The sequence below is a fragment of the Ciconia boyciana genome, chromosome 5, assembly GCF_034638445.1.
Source record: "Ciconia boyciana chromosome 5, ASM3463844v1, whole genome shotgun sequence".
NCBI classification, from domain to species: Eukaryota; Metazoa; Chordata; class Aves; order Ciconiiformes; family Ciconiidae; genus Ciconia; species Ciconia boyciana.
The window spans coordinates 26,647,553-26,667,389 of NC_132938.1; the positions used below are offsets into that span (position 1 = coordinate 26,647,553).

Below are 19,837 nucleotides of genomic sequence, written 5' to 3' on the forward strand. Positions count from 1 at the left end.
TCCTGGGACAAAACATAGACTTGATTATGAGGTAAGAAATCTTCACTGACTTCAGGTTCTGACCAGGTGTGAGTCAAGTAACTCAGAAATCAGAACAAATTAAGTTTTTCATGTAAAGAAAGAATCAGACTTGGACTCTCACAGGTGAAGGTGCAAAAAGAATTAAGATTTCAACTGGTCTATTCGTGCCAAGAATGAACTGCTTTTCTGACGATGTATATTGGACTATGTGGTTATACATGCCTTTGTAATACCAAAACGACACAGCTCACAGTTCCACCAAAAATAAATACAAGAAAAAAACAAAACAACAAAACCAAAGCTGGGGGGGGGGGGGCGCGGGCCTGGACAGGAGGTGGACACACACGACGACATGGACGGACACACGCTTTAACAATTTTTTAAAAGTGTTAAAATTTTTAACTATTTTTTAAAATTCATTGCAAGACACAAAGGAATACAAAAGTTATGCTTAAGGTATGAAAGATTATTCAAGGCATACAAGAAGGTCTCAAACTGGAAACGGTACAGAACAAGCTTCTGTATGACAGGCTTGTGTACAATAATCTGTGCTGAATACATTAAGAGGCAATAAGCTTGCACTGCAGATATACAGTGCAAGTGATAAGTCAGCAACAAACTTAGCATGAATTCTAGTGGGTTTGCATAGGAAAAAAGAAAAAAAAAGTTTCCAGTGAAGCAGGACTCTGACGACGCATCAGTGGCATTACATTTTCAAGTCTTGGAGAAGCTCTGTGTTTTATAAGTTCCAAAATATTTGAACTGACATTACTTGGCATCTCTTAAGTGTGTTGGGAAATTATACAGATATTCCTAGGCACAAATACAAGAATCTAAAACCTTTACTTCACTTTAAAAGAAGCCTAGACAACTCACTAATTTGGTACCCTTTGGTGTGACCTACAGGCTACCATTTGGGCTTTCAGAATATACTGCTAAGCAGTTGTTGATGCCTTCTTCCCTTGGTGAAAGTGTTACACATTTCCAAAATTACTGTTTTGCAAAATAAAACAAGAGTTCCTCTGTTTTTCCCAAGCACAGGAAAATTCTCAGCATAACAATTCTAGAATCACTTGACACTTACTCTTTGACATCACGAAGCTGATCAACATCCTGAGGTTTTGTGAAATCTGGGTCATGTGCCAGTAAGTGAATCATATATGGTACCACATATTCAGGCAGCAAGGATAGCAATTTTTCTACAGTAACAAAAAATCATAAATAACCTTGGTATTACACACACATATGTATCACAAGAAACACTTTTTCAAAGTATTAATTTTCAATTATGGAATGTAAAATTTGGACTTGCATTTTCTTCCTGCAAATTTTAATTTTAATGAAGCATTGAAAATAAATGAACGAGTTTTACTACTACAAAACTACTTGGTCTTACTTCAGGAAGAAGGTCATAAAGCCTAAAATATCAGAAAACAGAATTTTATTTTTTGAGCAAAACAACTACCACAATAACAGCATTGTATCTTACATGTATAATTCTCAGCAATGTACTGAGAAGTATTTTATGGTTTACGCTAATGTTAAACTAAGTAAATTTAGATTTGAATGTGTCCAATATAAAGATGATGAAACAAATTAAACTTATCCAGTGTTGCTTTACAAAAGCAATTTGCTTAAATTTTAATGATTACACCTTCCAGTTTAGTATTTGACTGTTGTATTCTTAACAATTTTACTGAAATACTAACCGTTAGCCATAGGATTCTGCTTAATATATTCTCTTCGTATACTGATGTTTTTGAGCAAGCACTGTCTGGCATGTGCTCTTCTCTCTTTCACAGGGTCTTTGGCACACAAAGCAAAGATTGCCATATATTCCAACGGGAGCAGTAATTTCACAAGTGCCTTATGCAGTTTCTGGGCAAATATCTGCCTCACTTGGTAGCACTCATCCTATAGCAACATAAAACATAAGAGTGCAACCATAAAAATTTTGGTCTTAAAAAAAAAGCAGTAAAGGTGGAATTATGAGACATTTTAAAAATATCAACAGGTGCAGCACAATAAAAAATAGAAGTTTCAAGAACCCTTTTGAAGCTGCAGTGAGGAATAGAAAATACTCAATGTAGCAGCAACAAAAGCTCAGATGTAAGCACTCTGAACTAAATTAATTAAGAATCACTTCAATTCAAATGCAGTTACTTACATTAATGACAAGTGCACAGAGCTGGAACTGTTCTGGGGTAATTATTTCATGGTAACAGGGTTCCTGTGCAAGCTTCATTATTGCACTACCAGCAGCTAATCGCAGTCGAGACATATCCGATTTACTATACAAACATGAGAGAAAAAAAACCAAAACACAACTCTCCACAACTATCCTTAAATTACTTGCATGTCACGATTTCTTCTTTTTACAAGATCAATGAGCAATTAAGGTTTTTCTCCGTCAGATCAGATCACATTCTATAGCTTCAGATCAAGCTAAATTAACCCAACCAAATTTGTGAAAATAAGGGGCTCTGCTTTCCCCACAAAAAACTTAATTCCAGTAAAATAGCTAAATGAGAAGAGTCAAGTTTCTTGTTTTCGTATCACTATCTAAATGAAAGCAACACTTTTGCCACAGATTTTCTCTTTCCTTCCTTCACCCTCAGAATGAAGATGAGGTGCCATCTTCACAAGTTACCTCACTGTTGGAATGAAGAAGCTCCACCCAAGAGCTCACCCAACTGTGTGTTTAACACCCCAAGTGTGTTAAATCTCATCACTCAATTATTTTCAAAGATACTCCTGCAGGTCTTTTACTCTCTAGAATATCTTTTACTAAAGATATCTACAGGGTTCTGAGTTAGATTATTAGTAAACTACAAGAAATTCTAAAAAAAGCTCCAAAAGAATTAATATTATTTTAAATTCTACAACAAAATTGATGGAAGCCTGAAAAGAACAAAATCTGACCTGATTCGCTTCTGTTCTGTCAAGTCTCCTTCACTGACGAGCATAGCTGATAATAACCGGAGTGTGGAATTTGCAGATTTCGACTGGTTGTTTTTCATACCCAACAGCCAGCGTACCAAAAGTTTAATTGCTTGCACCTATCAAACACGAACAAATAAACAATGAACTTACTTCCTAAAGCTGATAAGGCACTAAGACCTACTGCTGTCAAATTGAAATTTCCATAGACCCCTATTTATTAGAGCTGATACATTTTTAAAGGAACAGAATGAAGCAGTAAATATTTACAGAGTGAAGAAGGCAGTAGCAGTCTTTGTGACATCAGGACATTTCAACTACGGTTCAGTCTCTTCTCACAAATGCATCTAGAGGATGCAGGAGACTTGCTACATGATTAAAAATAAGAGCAACTGGATAAACATTTCTAGAAATGGCCATAATTAGATTCACAGTAAATAGCCTATAGAGATGAATAAGTAAAATTCATCGAGGTCTCAATTTATTTCAAATCTGTTTACAGTCAGTAAAGTCAAATTACCTTTCTTGTAAAGAAAAACTAAAACTTTTCAATCTCTTCATTTTCTCAACATTCAGCATAATTAATCAGTAAGTAAAGACACCAAAATGCACAGTTTCTACCTGTGTGTATAATCCACATAAACTAGAATGCTGCATATTCTAAGGAGACTAATACAAAAGTACTCAAAGGGATTTATTCTAATATTCTACATTGCACAACTTGGAAAAAGTAAATTTTTACTCTCAAATATACACATTATTCCTGACAGCAGATCATTCACCTTTGCTAGTACTTCTGGAGAAACTTCTTCATCTGGAGACCACAACTTTCCATTTTTCTCACCTGTTGACTACAGACATTCATGTAAGTTTAAGAACTGGTTCAATCCATACAGAAAACATAGAGGTTAAAATGGAAAAGTCGTCATGAACTAAGCTTTCTTTCACACAAAGATCTTTTATAATGCACTATCACTGTACTAGCCATTTATAGAGCATTCCTTTATTGACCCATTTAACAAAAAAAGCTCTATTCCCCACAGAGTTAATAACAGGCAAACAGAATAGTAAGGAGTTACCAAAAAAAGAAAATCTTACCCTGTCATTCATTAGGAGATCTTTCACAATGAAATTTGCAACAACAGATTTCATTGGAGAAGCAAACTGGTCTGGAGCCAACATAGAAATATGACCCAATGAGACTAATGGAGTTATAAGTTGTTCTGGTACATCAGCATTCAAACTTCTACTAAGAGGCTGAAAAAGGAAGAAAAAAAAAAAAAGAAAATTTCAAAATGCAACTACAGGTAAGTAAGCTAGTGTGCCTAAAAATCATTTATTTTACTGCTGGATTGCTGATGAGTTTCACAGTTTTTCCATAAGAATTAATAAAGTTAGCAAATCAAAATGGAGAAAGAATGTGATTTCCTAATTAACAAGAGTAACCAAAAATCTCACATGAGATAAGGGCAAAACAAATTTTGTATTCTCTTCCTGTTTTAATGGTGAAACACATTCAAACCTGGGAGATATGGGAAAAACTCTGACTCAATTCCATTCAGGAGTTGTGAAAACCTGAATCCTAACTGCAAATGGCAGAAAATAATAGGTAATAGCAGGTAAAAAAAACCTTGGAAACCACCAGGGACATTTTTATCAAGCAACCAGTATTTTCCTTCCAGGTTGCAGTCACCAGGATAATTCTGTGCTGCTGTATCACTGAGCACCCTCACGTTGTATCCTGGTATTAGCGAGGGAACACGCACTCTGACAGAAGTCCAAGCAGAGATCAAACTCTGTAAGCTTAATTCAAAGCTTTTCACACTTCTGAATTATGCATAGGGTCAAAGACAGTCAAGATTAAGAACCTAAGATATTTTACAAGTGCATATTAATAATGTTATTATTTAAGAGATTATAGTGAAAAGTAATAACCTCTCTGCTCTGTATAAGGTGACTTTTTGCTTTACAACTTGTCTAAGCAAGCAGTGAGCAGTAAGCTAATGTCTGAGCTTATAGTCAAGTAGTTATTCTTCACTAATGTCCTCAGTGAGAAAGTGCTATATGTGCAAAGACCTCAAAGCATGGTAATTTAATACAGTTTGAAAGTAGAGGATGTTATCTCTCATTTAGTATCTGCTAATGGGATTTAGTGTGGATCATTCCAGCATATTTAGGTTCTTTCCCCTAACTTTACTGTGTAGACAAAAAGGAGTACCTTATCTATCAGACATCAGAATATTACAAAATCATGACTGTAAGACACAAACATTAATAATTTACTATTGTAAAATTAATGACTTATCTCGACTACCATGCACCTGTAGGCTTCCCGACCTCATAAATTGTTATCTGTTAATAAACAGTATGAATTAAATTAATGGTAATTACTAGTGTCAACAAAGAAGAACAGAAACAAATCTTAAAAACAAAAAAGCAAGACATACCTCAAAGATCTGTGCAAGTTGCACTTCTTTATTTGAAAATATGGCATGTATACAGTGAACAGCTTGTTTTGCCTGATGAGGAGTGCCTCTTTTTGCTTTCTGATGCAAAATCGGAATTAGTGTTCTGTGAACGTTAAACAAAATACTTCAAAATGCAATTTGCAATCTATAAAAAATAAAGCTCTTCACCTATACAAATCTATCCTCACAATCTTATAAATCAAGCATTCCTTTGAAGTCTGTTCAGGAAAGATCATAATCATAAAGTGAAAAGCAGGATGGAATTGTATTTAGTAATACTTGTTGAACATCTGACTGTACACAGTTAAGCAGAAAAAAGCCCACAGGGAAAAATCAAACATGAAAGACAATAATGATCAAAATAAGGCTGTTTAGGAAGCCAAATATAAGGTGGGGGGAACCTGACAGGTTCAGCTAGGGTAAACTCCTGGGCTTGTTATCCAAGCTTGGAAGTGACAGAGCTGAAGAAAATTTATGAAATAACCATTAAACATTACTGTGCTTATAGGCCTTTACTACTTCAACTTTGGTCTTTAATTGCAATGTATACTGAAGTGAACAACTGCTTTGGTTCTGAGCTTTTGCATTTGAGTCCCCTGAAATCCATCTGCTGATCAGAGGCCACCGAAGGAAAGAACAGGGCAGCAGCCACTCCAGAGACCAGGTCAAGGTTGCTCAGGCTGTTTGGTTCCACTCCTGAGAGAGTGCTGGAAGGCAGGCCCATCCCCTGAAAGGTCATTGTCTGAGACACTAACTCATGAAGTTTACCATGCAACTCACCCAGCAACTGACACAAGAAAACAAAATTGCCTAGAAAGTGCCTGACACACAAACATCTAAAAAAATCCTGCTTTCTTGAAAGGCTCAGTAACAATACAGCATTCAGTACATGGATTATTTAGCCCCCAGCCTTCACTGACACATTCTACATAATCAAAATCAGCAACAAGAGGTGGAAGAAGAGCTTGCAGTGTTGAAAGAATGAAGTCTCAAACATTTTCCTCAAAAAACGCATTAAACCCAAAACTAAACAGAAGAGCCCTAGAAAAATGTTAACAGTATCCTGAAGTAGGAGAATGTCTCTTCTCAAACCTGCTAAGATTCCACAAGTTGGCTTAAATATGAACCAAAATAGCAGAGAATTCAGTAAAACCTACAGTTATAGTAAGCTTCAATGCCTAACCTACTGTTTTCATAGCGTAAGTACACGCACATTAAAGGGCCTTTGCCAAGCGTCCGTGCATCAGTTACAAACCATACCTCATCACACCCCAACTGACGTAAATCTGCAAAAGGTGAAAACTGACATGTTTACATGCACCTTTACATGTTCATATCTACAAGTTTACACGTGGTCCATAAGCTGTCTTTGAGCATGGCCAATGCTTCCATCAGACTTGAGAGTCACGTAGCAGTCCTTGCGCCCATGAACTGGTGCACAAACCTACTCATTTCCCATACGAGGAAGAACTTGGGCTACTGCTGAACGCTACATCAAAGGACAGCAGGCAGCCTCTTCACACAAGTGGTTTTAAAAAAAACAGGTCACTTGAAACAAACTATCTTGCTGATTGTATCAAACATTTATTTTATGATAAAGATTTCTGAATATATGAAATCTGGAACTACATGTCCTCAGACTTCTTTTTCTGTGTGTCAGTGTAAACACTGACCTGGTTTTGGCTTTCAGAATGTTAGCCCGACTTGCTTGCAAACCATGCCAACGGCTAGACCTCCATTTTGACTGTTATATTTTTAAGTTATTCGAGACTGCCCAGAGTATACTTCAGCAATACCCGGCTAAGGCATGAAGCCAAAAGAAATGTCAGCAATACCAGCTCCTTTGACAGAAGATTACATACGCCAGCAATGCACAGTCTTAACTAAATTCCAGTAGGGAACTATAGACAATTGGGACTATACTGGGAACTATGCTGACAACGGGGATGGCTGGGCTTTTCTTTCTCTTCATCCCTACAAATGTCTTAAAAGGTGTCTCATATGTGAACTTGTAACATTTTTCTTTTGCCCAAAATCTGATTCAAAATCCATAAGAATCACTGAGGTTACATCTTCAATTCACTGAGAATTTAAAGGTGCACATTGCTATGCGTTTTAGCATGGTAATACCCAAGATGCTCTTTCAATATATCAGAACTCAAAACCTGTGCTTTATAATCTGGATTAGTTAGTTACTAACAGGCTAATTTTAAGGTTTTAGATGTTACCCACAAGGTTTTAAATAGTCTGTGAATACCTAGTAGATTATGCAGCTTTAATCAGCAGTTAAAGCATAAATTGCATAATGACGACTTATAGACAGCCAATTATTCTTTGTTAGAAATTCATGCCTGCTTTTGGATCTTGTTTCCCAACTTGTTTCATAACAAAGAGAGCTGTTAACCATCAGAGATTACATTTTCGTTCCTTACAAAGATAGAAAAATTGTGTGAAGGACAGATATGAGTAGAAATGACGCCAAGGAATTACATCTGCGCCATATTTTTGCTGTTGCTTATTTTGTAACCTGGGAAACATGCTACATGCTGTTTTTAATGTGTCTATTACAAGAAGATTTTTAAGTACCACCTAACATCTTCAATAAATACACAAAAATTGCGAGAACACAGAATTTAAAAATGAAGAGACAGAGACAAAAAGGTAGTGAAGGAATACAAAATGATGAAAGAGAAGCTGTTCATATTTACAAGACTATAAAGTAATTTTAGGGGTAACATATTTAATAAACTGTCAAGAGGCAGGATTCCAGATATGAAAAGCAGCATGTAAAGAAATACACTCACGATCTTATCTGTGGCAGGTCTGTTTCTATTTTGTGTCCTGTGTTTCTAAAAATCTGTATGGCTGCCTCAGCTACCTTATCATCTTCCATCCTGAGGCACTGCAGCAGAGACTCATAGGTCTCTGCAGAGTGGAACGAGGTAGGATGTGTAAAGGACAGAACCTGTAGATACACATTAAAACAAAGGTATATTTATTCATGGTAAATGAATCATCAGAAGAACAAAATTATGGCTGTTTATGAGCATTACTATCAACATAAATAGCTATTACATGCTCATATGAGATTATTACATTCAATAACTGCATGTTGGAGAAGGTGATATAAGCATTTTCAAATAAATTCATCTATGCTTTCTTCTTCAGGTCCTCCCCTCCTCCAAATATTTTATAAGATACTACATTCTTTGAATATGTCAACATATTTATTAAAATTAACACTTATTGAAGAGTATTCATTTATATTCCAATCTACCTAAGAACACTTTTTTTCAACTTAACTGAACTGAAATCTTAATTTCTCCAGAATCTATAGTCCCTGGGCAGAAAAGAAATCAACAAGGTTAAGATATCTACAAACAAAACAGAGATTACTATCCTTTTAATCTAAAACTAATGAAATATAACACATTCTGTTAAATAGGAGAAACATCAAATAAGAAACTAAGCATGCAGACATTCAAGGCAGGACAAAAGAGAACAAAAGGTTATCCCAAAGCAAAACTATATTAAGTATAGTAAAGTTCAGACAACAGAAGGTAGGGAGAACAATGAAAAGCTGCATGTATTTTGTGTATCCTTTGGATTTATCTTATCTTGGTTTCTTTGATCAGAGTTGCCTACTTGCATGAGTATCAACGTGTGAAATAACATTCTCAAAGCATGAGAATAACATGTCACGGCAACAAAAATCTTCAACCATGGCACATTTCTCTTCTGAGCTACATTAGCAAGCAGACATTACTTTGTTGCATACTTCTGTATAACTATTTCTACCACAGTTGCCATTACCAAACTTGGTGTGATATGTCTCCATAAACTCCACTTCGTTCATTCACACTTCCGAAAAGTCTCACTTTAATTATATAACCTTCCCCTCCATTCCCTCCTAGATTTTATACCGTCCTTTGTAACATATTGAAAATACAGTCTCATTAGTGAACTGCCAAATCCACCACAGATGTTTTCCAGATATTTCAAATCCTTCTTTCTACCCCAGTCATTTCTCATCACCACTGAGAACACAAGTTCCCCCATTCCCTTTTTTCTCTCTACAGAACTTGGCTCTTGAGTTTATTGCTTGCTTTCCTTCCAGTATCATACAGGCCTCAAACACCGCGCCTCTCCTAATTTCCCCATTTCTCTTCCTCTCACGTTATCTCTGCACCTTCTTCTATATGACTTCCCTAAGCAGAAACCAATTTCTGCTTTAATGTGCGTATTTCAACTCTTGGCACCCTTTTCAAAACATATTTCTTCCAAAAAAACCCTTCTCTTTCATTATTCTTTTCTCAAGTTAGTATTAATAACCAAACACTTTCATACATTAAAAAAGTAATTATCTAAATAATAACTATTAAAAGCTAACATTAGCTACAAAGCTACAAGCTTTGTAGCTAACAAAGCTATTAGCTAACAAAGCTACAAGCTAACATTAATTCATTAGTCACACCAATTTTGTCCCTTCCATTTCAAACTACAGCTGCATTAACGTAGATTACCTTGAGAAGTTCAAGTCCTGCACGAATAGCAGTATCAGGACTTACACCCTCCTCTTCATCATCAGCTGTCCCCTCTATGGATTTATTCATTAGTTTTACTAGTGCACTGAAATAAGAGATACAAAAAGAAAAAGGCAAATGAATATGACAATGTACAATGTTAAAGTCTGGAGATATCAGCAAGATTACTTGTTTTTGACAAAAAATAAAGGGAAGGCAATAGTCCATTGCAGGGGAGGTGTTGTGGTGTTTGGTTTTTGTTTTTAGTTTTTGCTTGGGTTTTTTGTTGGTTTTTTTGTTTGTTTGTTTTTTAAATCAAACTATTCCATTATTCCTTTTCCTTCTGACTTTCTGCAAAATTAATTCTTTAGGAAAAAACAAAAAACCAAAACAAACAAGCACCCCCCCACCACCACCATGTTGGCAGCATTCAGATCAACACATAGTTGCATGAGTTTCAGAAAGTAACTAGGTTGCCAGACAAGTCTCAAAAGAAATCCAAACATTCTCTTATACAATCCCACAAAAGCTAATTAATTCAACTGCTATATGGAAGACTGTGTTGCAGTTAACTATGTGAAAATTATGATCATCATTTTCACCTTAAGCCCCACAAATAGCAGTTTCACTGGGAACAACTACTATATTTTTAAATCATTTGCAGACAGCACTGCAAAGAAGTACAAGAAAGAAAAAAAAGAAATCAAATTGCATTCTCTAGGCTGCTGGAAATGAAGACATCTACATAAAATGTTTTTTTAAAAAAAAGAATATTTACTGCTAGGACAGACTAATCTAAATCCCAAAACCACTTTTTTGTGTGTGTGTCATTTAAATCATCTTTATAATAATTCATGAGTTAGTATGATCTTTCAAACTTACCTAATGGCTTCTGAGTCAATATGTACAGGGGCAATTCTTTCCAAAAGAAATTTGACCATTTCCAGAAAAGGATTTGTTGGCTGCTTAGGATTTGCAAGTTTCCGGGCTATCTCTCTCTACAAGAATGTTAAATACAGGAAGAATTATACTCATTTTACTTACTTCTTAAGCATGTTGAATAAGCTAAATATAGCCACTTCTTTTAACCACAGAGACTGTCCGTATGATCAGTGAAACATATTTTAAGGGGAGCTGTTATGTCCAAATCTTTCTTTATCACATTATATTGAAAGCAGACATACTTTATCAAAATATTTAAATGTAAGATGCATTTAAGTTTCCAGTGAGAGTTCTTCAGAGTTTCTTAAGGAATTGCAGGCCAGATCCAAAACAGTATCAAGGGAGAGCTAAGTACAATGTAGACAGAATTTAAATACCTATGTTGACAAAAGTAGCCCTGTTGTATGTGTGAGATTTCATAAGCAGCAATGAAAAAAATCGCACTAAAAGCTACACTACTACAGATGTGCAGAAGCACTACACTACCTTGGCTACAACAGGCGTTCAGACCCTATGTACTTGCCTATGAATGTTTTGGATCCAAAAATCTGTTTTTCCCCTCTGAACGCCCCAAATGTCAAGAACATTAATTCAGCTGCAAACCCAGCAGAAGGTGGATATGAAGATGTTTTTTGTTTTGAACAGAAGTCTAAAAATCTCTCAAAGAAATGACTTCTTGACCTTCCTTCTCCTAAAGGGTTGGATGCTGCAGACCCTACAAACTAGGAAATTGTTCTAACTGTTATGCTAAAATATCTTCAGGAAGCAGGAAGAAACCTTCCTCTTGAAATTGCATCACTGCATTCCCAAAGTGCAAAATTTACTAGTTTAGAAGGAGACATACTCCGTTCCCTTCCCTGGACAATTTCAGAGCCATTAGACAAAACCTAAGAAGCCTATGTTTGTTTGTTGACGCTCTCTATTGTGATTTCTGTCAACAAAATGGCTTACTTTATTTTGGGACCATAATGGAAAAAAAAAAATCTGTGATTGTTGGCACAATCTGCAAACCCCTGGAAAAGTCCAATTTAATATTAAGCTGTATATTTTCATCAAAGAGGTTAAATAGATGACAGAGAGGGAAAGACTGATCTCAAAATAATGTTCTAGGAAGAAAAATAAATGAATAATATGCAGATGGTATAATATTTGGCTTGCTGGTACTCAAAATAAGTTTCATCAGTGTCAGAAGACAGTTTAGGAACCTTACCATAAAAGAGACACTTGAAATAAAAGATTAACAAAAATTAAACTTGTCTTTTAGTCTTTGTGCTTGGTGCTCATAATCCCAGGAAGGAATAAAGCTAATGTTTTCTTAGGAAGCAAGATGATGATCATAATTATATTTTCCATAATCTCTACAGGTTAACCAAAAACTTATTTTATGAAAATCGGAAATACGTTAAAATCATGTTAAGGTACCAAAGGAGACCATTAACTCCAAATAACTGTTTTAAGCACAAATATTTAAGGCATAAAAGTTTGCTTTTCCATTTCCTTACCACACAGACATCTGCCTGTTTACAAGAACATGTAGGGCTAATTAACAGTTCAAGCTGGGACCGAAGTTTCTCATCATCACCCAGAACCTGATTGAATTTCTTCACAAAATCTTGTGCTTTTCCAGGATCTGGAAGGTTTTCTGTACGATTAAACACAATTTAACGTAAGATAAGTTTGCCACGTCAGTATGCCAAGATTCACAGAAATACCATTTCCAGGAATGCTGTAATAACCATTTATAGAACTTATTAACACTTACTTGCTATGGTCATCAGCTTTCCAAACATGGCAGCACTGTTTGCTTCTGACTGAGGACAACAGCAAAAACAAACAAACAAATCAGCAATATCTCCTTTATAAAATATACCTTTAAGCTGATCTGTTAGTTCTTCTGCAGCACTTCATTGTACTCTGGAATCTTATGTTTTATGGTTTTGTTTTAAGAATAAATACTAGAATAGTATAACAATATCATTAACAGCTACTACACACAGAAAAAGGGCAAAAATCTTGCAATATCAAATAATTGCAAAAATTCACTAATTCACATAACAGATCAAAATCAATTGTTGGAAAAAGACCTCAAAAAACCCCCCAAACAAACAATTTCCTCAAGCCCACCCCCACACCAAAACCCCAAAGCAATGCCCTTCTATTTAATGTTTCTGCTAGTTTGAAGATCTGCTTGTAAGTAAAATTCAAATAAGAACACTTAAAAACTTTTGTTTTCAAACAAACAAATCATTGCTTTATGTTACAACATATTCCACTCTCAAAATATGTTATAAAATGAGAAACAAAAAAAGTATGTCAGATGCAAACAAAAAACTTGGAAAAATTTTTTTAACTTTTTCCAAAGTTATTGACCAGTAATATAAAATAATGGTAAACTTAAGGAGCCCATATACCTTTAAGCATTACTGAAAGTAACTTTACTTAATGAGAGTGGAACATTGTCTATAGATGGAAATCAACAGAATAATAAAGTAATACTGAACAAATAATATAGTATTTTAAAAACCCAGTAAATTAGTCTAACAAGTCCACTGGATAAAGTATTAATATTTTCAAAACCGTACAGTGGGCTGCTTATGCAAGTCTAGTAATTCTCGTACGTGACTCCTTAGCATGTTCTGGCACTTCCACATCTCATTCAGTGCTCTGCAAAAGTGCAAAAGCAGAAAAGAAAAGCTTACCAATTTGTTCATGACAAGAACGTGCTGGGTGTATTAGTAAACAAGATTGTTTGTTTATTTATTTATCTTACAAGTGCAACATCTGCTAGGTACAATCAAAACATACCAAGTATTAAAAATAAGCCTTCCAAACAAGGTGGAACTGATTTTCTCTTTTTATAGAACATTACCTCTCTTCTTATTCTACGTGGAACAATTTCACATATGCAGGACAGCCACAGTATGTCTTACAACTGCCCAGATTATCTTGAAAATAACATTTTCAACATAAAAAACAGGCCACTATCAACCAGAATTCAGTTATAGATATCTTCATCATGGACCCTAATATAGAGCAAATCTAGAAGTCATTACTTGCACATTTTTAACTTTGCATTGTCTTCACTGAATGAAAACGAATGTATAAAACCACTCTTCTCAAATATCAAGGTATCTTTTTGTCTAAAGGACACGTACAGTTCGTATGTAAAAGGGAATTGTTTTGAAATACTACTTGCAAATAATGCTAAGCATCAATTACTTATATTTTTATTTAAATCTTGATAATACAAGTAAGATTATATAGATGTAGGAAAAGCCTGAGAAAGCAAGTATTTGCTGAATACAAACTATACTCACTTGACAGCATTTGGATCCAAGCTAGCATACAAATAGTACAAGCACTTCATTCGCTCTTCTGTTTCCAAATTGTGTGGAACCAGATACTGAGCAAAGATTTTCTCTACCAGTAATCTGCGGGAAAAGAAGAGATAAAACCTGTACATTTCCAAAAGTGGTGATACCTTTCAGACAAGCTGAAAGAACAAGAAATATTGGAAGTCATTGAAACTAGATTTTTCAACAGAGAAGGAAAAAAAAGTGATGGTCTTTTTCTCATCTGTAAAGATCCCTTCCACTGTTGACAGAAAGATTAGCAAGAACTGCTTCTTGAGAGCTTTTCCATGCTCTTTCTTTTTCACCTCTAAGGGGGAGTAATTGCTTTATTTGTCACCACCTAAATTCTCCTTTTTCTTTAGGCTTTGAGAATCTCCCTTTGTTCATTCTCATACATAAGAGAAAGGGATACAGACAATAAAAAGCCCAAATAAAGGGGAAAGAATACAAGAATATAACTTGAGGGGGAGGAAAAGTAAAAATCTGAAGTATCCTCGAGGGAAAGGTTAAGATAAAACTGTAGTATTTGAAAAAAAGCAAAACATTTGAAACTACTTGTTATTCTAATATAGCAGCTAAAAATCAGCATTGAAAAGGTGGAGACAAAGGAACACCAAAAAATATATAACAAAAGGAGCAAAAGGGAAACTAAGTGAGAGCAAACAAAACCAGCAAAAACATTCTCCAATTATCTCTTTTTTTAAATAGAGTAATACATATTTAAGGTTTTACTTAAAATACAAAACTTGAACTACTAAATATGACTGTATAGTTCATCTAATTATAGTCCCCCAAATGAAAGAACATTCAGACATTAATTTAATCCATAGCAATGAGAGCTGTGCACAGTGTTCAGCTATACAATTTTATATTTATGGACAAATATTTTGTGTTTGAATTTACAAACTTTTTCACTATGATTCCTAGTAAGTATTCTGGAAGTGCCTTGTACAAAGAGCATAGAAGGCAGCACAGGTCAAACACACCTTATTTCTGCTCAAAGAAAATTCCAAGAGACGTGATGTCAAGGCAGAGGAATAAACGGATGATCATGAGTATGGATATAACTATCTCAAGGCATCCCATTAATATTAAAGAAAACTTGGCTTTCTCCCTTTAAACATACATTTTACTACCGATGACTCCAAGAACTAAGTTACTTGGGGAACAGGATCTTCAGATCTCAGGAGAGTCATCTCTGTTTAATGTACTAGGAGACTGGAGGCATCAGAATTATCTTACTAATTTATGAACATTGCTCTAGCCCATTTCTCTACAGATACATGTTCTAGAAAAGCTGTCAATACAAACGGTGAGACTGTATCATGCCTTCCCTGGTCCATGTTGGTTAGGGGAAAGATTTACAACTTTTCTACTGTGAAGAAACTCATTGGCTAGCATATCAAGAGCAGGTAACAGGGCAGTGTTTGAAATGTGGTTATTTTACTCCATTCCCTATGTATTTGCTGTAAAACAAAGACGCTCAGAGCACACAGGTGATAAGCAGTTCTTACGGTTGGAAGTTCTCAGTCTTGAGTAGACATGCACATCAACGGTCAAGTAACATCAAAAGCATTATCAAGTGACTGAGTCGAGGATGAGTGGAGAAAATTTGTTCTATTCCACTTCATGCCTGAATACTGTGTGATACTGCGCTATTATCTTTTGAAAGAACTAGTGTTATCCCATGCACACAATGGAAAATACTCCAAGGCTCAGGCAGCTGTTCACTGTTACTTTTTATCCTCCTCCCTCATTATGGAAGGAAAACAGGCCAGAGTTGGCTAATTTTGACCTATGCTTGTGTGTTTAAAAGGATTGGATGGACTCTGTCTTAAAGATCACAGCATTTCTACAGCTCTTCAGGAGCTAAAAGTACTAACTTTCTAATTCTGACAATGATAACATTGAAATGCGTTTATTCCTCCACTCTGAGATAGGGAAACCAACCCAATGGTGCCACTGAGCAAGAACTTCATTGTCAGCCTTAAAAACTAGTAGATTTTGGATTAAAATTCAGGGTACCAAACTGACCTAGAGGAACACTGAAAATCAAGCCACCAGTCTTTCAGTGTGGATACCCAGAAAACAAACAGCATTATGCCTATTCATGCAAAGACCAGTTTCAATGGCTTAATCAGACTTTCAGAAGAAATCATATCAAAGAAACTCAGCTTTGATGACACAGTCTTTCCTTAAAATTCCTTGCCTCGTTTCCCTGACAGTGTTCTGCATTTCCTGTGAGCAGGAATATTGAAAACATCTGCCCCATTCACTATGGAACTTTGATTCACTCCCTGCTCACTATCAAACCTGTGTACTGACAGTGAGACCTGAACATGCTAGAAAAAACATGAACGAACCTCTCAATGCAAATTAAAGCATATTTGATGCACATACACATGCGGAATTAGCTTTGTATAAACTATGTGGAGATTTCCTAATTTTTCCCTATTTGATACTTCTACCTCAGCAGACTTTCAGTGTAATTTCTGTGTGAACAGTCTTATAACCATATCTTTTCTTCTTTTTCAAAAAAAAGGCAACTAATCAAATACGTAACTCTGGTCCACTTATGATCAGCCAGATGAACAAAGTGAGAGCCTTCACCATTGCAGCAGTAAGAATTCAGTATGATAATAGGCAACTGAAGGAGGCTATTAGCCCATTCAGACTAGTCACTAAGATCATGAAACATACTGAGCTAACAGACTGTATAAGCAAGATGCTAAGAAACACTATAAAGAAATGGCTGATTTCCGAGTCTGCTGTATTAAAAATCTAGGCTGAAATTTTATCTTTGTGTGATCTCATAGTTTGGCTTTCCTTGTGAAAGACAAAGACTTAACAGTGAGAGTTGAAAACTATCTTCCAAAACCTTGGCCAAAATACTTTTCTCTAAGCCAAAATGGTATTTCAAAAATTAAAGGGACTGAGTGACAAAACAGGGAAGACTAGACAACAGGGAAGCACCCCTGATATTTCTTCAGCTTTTGTTCTACCTAAAAGGTTCATTTCTACATAGCATACCAAAAGGAGATGTCTGTGCACGTACTGTGGTGCGTACATGCATGATGCTCACAGATCATGGATTTTAACATGCTAGCCCCTGGAAAGTAGTAAGGCAAACAAGAACTGGGTATAGTAAATGCAAAATTTGACAATTTTTTTCTACGCAGTAGTTAATGACAATCTACTATCACCACAGATCTAGTTCCATCAGTAAATAGAATGAATACATGAACAGATAATGCAACCATTCTGAAGATCTTAGTACATGTCTTAATGGTTATTAATTAAACATATCATACTTAAAACCACAAATACAGAATGTGATATAACAGCTTTCTCAGGATAAGCACGTATTTTCAGAGTATCTCTTATCACTATACAATTAAAATTAGGAAGGCTTAGGTTGACTCACTTGTCATCAATGCTATTTTGATAATATATGTGCAAAAGTTTATCCTTTATCCAGCTCACTTTCTCTGCAGCATCTTTTCCAGCCTCGGCATGAAGACAATACTTCTTGTACAGCTGGGCAAGACCCATCATAGCTTCTTTTCTTACTCGCCACTTGAGGGGGAAGAAATGAAAAGGAGGTGGGGAAGTGGTTTTGGTAAATAAATATCAAACATATACAAAATACAGTAAAGATGTAGAATTGTGAAAGACAAAACGGCCACATTCTGACCTCCTACATTTATACACTTCGAAAGCTGAAAAATGCTGTTTAGAGCCTCTAAATGAGAATTTGTAAAGCCTACATAAGGGGTTTCTTCCCTGTACTATGCAGATTAAGTATTACCTCTACAGAGGAATCCAGTACTCCTCTGTGCTGAGCAAAGAAAATCTAGGAGCTAGTCAGTATAAAAAAGTTAAGTACAGCTTAACACGTATGCCTGAATAAGTGCCTTCTAGAGCCAGGATTTAGAAGACTTATCTATCTATTCAGAGACAGGCACCAATCAATCAGAGGTGGCAGCCTTCTTTCGCCCCACAGCCTTACACTGTGTTACAGCACATTTGTCTAGAAATGGGAGATCCAGAGCTTAGGCCTAGCTAAACTTCCTAGGGCTTGAACTCTTAGGCCACTTTTCAGGATAGTGGGAGGAGGCCCTTTTTGCTGAAGCCTCAAAGTAATCACTGTAACACTCCAGAAAAAGCCAGACTGCAGCATCCACAGATGGAGTTCCTGGGTTCTCATCCTTGCTTTTCATGGTCATTACATTATCCCCTCATGTAAACAGGAAACGTCCCGTTATTAAACACTTTAACAGATACGATCCGTAAGCTCTCCTATGCTGACTTGTGGAAGGAATCACACCAGAACAGACTGAGGATTAATTTAGAGAGAATAGTGTCTCCCACTGAATGATTTACACAGAAAGCCTCAGAAGAAACTTGTTTTCCCTCACCATTTAAAAGAAATGCATGAAATTCAGACTGAAAGAGATAATTTCTTCCAGAACACACTAGATATCAATTTTGGCCTTGAATTCCAAGGACTAACAATGCTCAAATCATTTCACCCTATGAAGCATAAATGTAGATACTATTATTCACACTGTGCATAACTTCTACAGTCTTGTTAAACTGAGAGCTTGTTTTAATAACACCAAGTGAGATATCGCACATTTAACTTCTTAATAGTTTTACTGAGTGAATTCCTTTTCTTGAAGGGCAAAACCTTGAAGATAATATGGCTTATGTCAGCACAACAGCCTTTGACATCACTCATTGTTGGAGTAAGTTATATCAAGAAGATGGAAAAATAAAATTGTATTTTGTTACATATTTCTTAAATATTAAAAACACAAGTAACAGGTCAAGATAGTAATGACTTTGACAGTATATAGTATAATACTTTGTTTTCACAAAAGAAAAAAATTTTAGATATAAATAGACATTGTTGTTTAACTTCTCTGCAGGAATTTGTTCACACACATTGTGATCTAAAGCACATTTTAAAGAAAATAAAGGTCTGAAAGAGAAACATTTTCAGAAAAGTATTAATACTTTTCTGCATTCAGATATACCCTTCCAACGCAAGTGATAGCTTCATCAGATCTCCTATATGAGACAGGAAGGACAGCAAAACTATTGTCAGAAGACAATGGAGAAAGATTGCAAGAAATTATTCCAGAAAATTTAAGCCTAAAATGAAAGCAGAGTACTTAATGAGGGGTTATAAGGAAAGGAAATTCGGATTGTCAATAGATTTCTGATCATTGAAATTGCTGTAGAGACTAGAAGAGCATGCAGAAAGGCAGTTTCAGGCAGAAGATGGGAGACACTGGACCGAATCTCTTAGAGAATGCTTTGAGACACCATGGAAGCAAGCCACCAAACCGGGGCGGGGGGGAAGAGTAAGGTGCTACTGAGAATTAAAGCTGAAACAGCATACAGTAGGGTAAAAGATGAAGGCAAATGAAAATAAAAAGGGGAACATAATAATCAAAGGATTTTGACAGTCTTAGCTTCCTTGGCTAACCAGCATAATTAAACTTCACTGAAGTCTGCTGGGCTGAGTTAAAAAAACCTGTTATTGAAAGTTCAAGACAATCCCCTACCTGCTGGAATAGCTAAC

At 35.7% G+C, this 19,837-nt stretch overlaps 1 protein-coding gene across 2 annotated transcripts in view; it reads right to left on the reverse strand.

The window, feature by feature from the left end:
- The window catches only part of PDS5A (PDS5 cohesin associated factor A), an 86,406-nt gene that overhangs the window by 17,486 nt on the left and 49,083 nt on the right, over positions 1–19,837 (reverse strand). For both annotated transcript variants that reach the window (XM_072863112.1, XM_072863113.1), the window contains exons 12-26: positions 17,672–17,823; positions 14,212–14,325; positions 13,477–13,558; positions 12,657–12,705; positions 12,397–12,536; positions 10,835–10,950; positions 9,953–10,058; positions 8,234–8,394; positions 5,409–5,532; positions 4,060–4,218; positions 3,744–3,812; positions 2,944–3,080; positions 2,189–2,312; positions 1,731–1,935; positions 1,106–1,220 (exon numbers count right to left, since the gene is read on the reverse strand). In XM_072863112.1, coding sequence (XP_072719213.1) covers positions 1,106–1,220; positions 1,731–1,935; positions 2,189–2,312; positions 2,944–3,080; positions 3,744–3,812; positions 4,060–4,218; positions 5,409–5,532; positions 8,234–8,394; positions 9,953–10,058; positions 10,835–10,950; positions 12,397–12,536; positions 12,657–12,705; positions 13,477–13,558; positions 14,212–14,325; positions 17,672–17,823 — 1,853 coding nt within the window. The remainder of the gene's footprint in view (positions 1–1,105; positions 1,221–1,730; positions 1,936–2,188; positions 2,313–2,943; positions 3,081–3,743; positions 3,813–4,059; positions 4,219–5,408; positions 5,533–8,233; positions 8,395–9,952; positions 10,059–10,834; positions 10,951–12,396; positions 12,537–12,656; positions 12,706–13,476; positions 13,559–14,211; positions 14,326–17,671; positions 17,824–19,837) is intronic.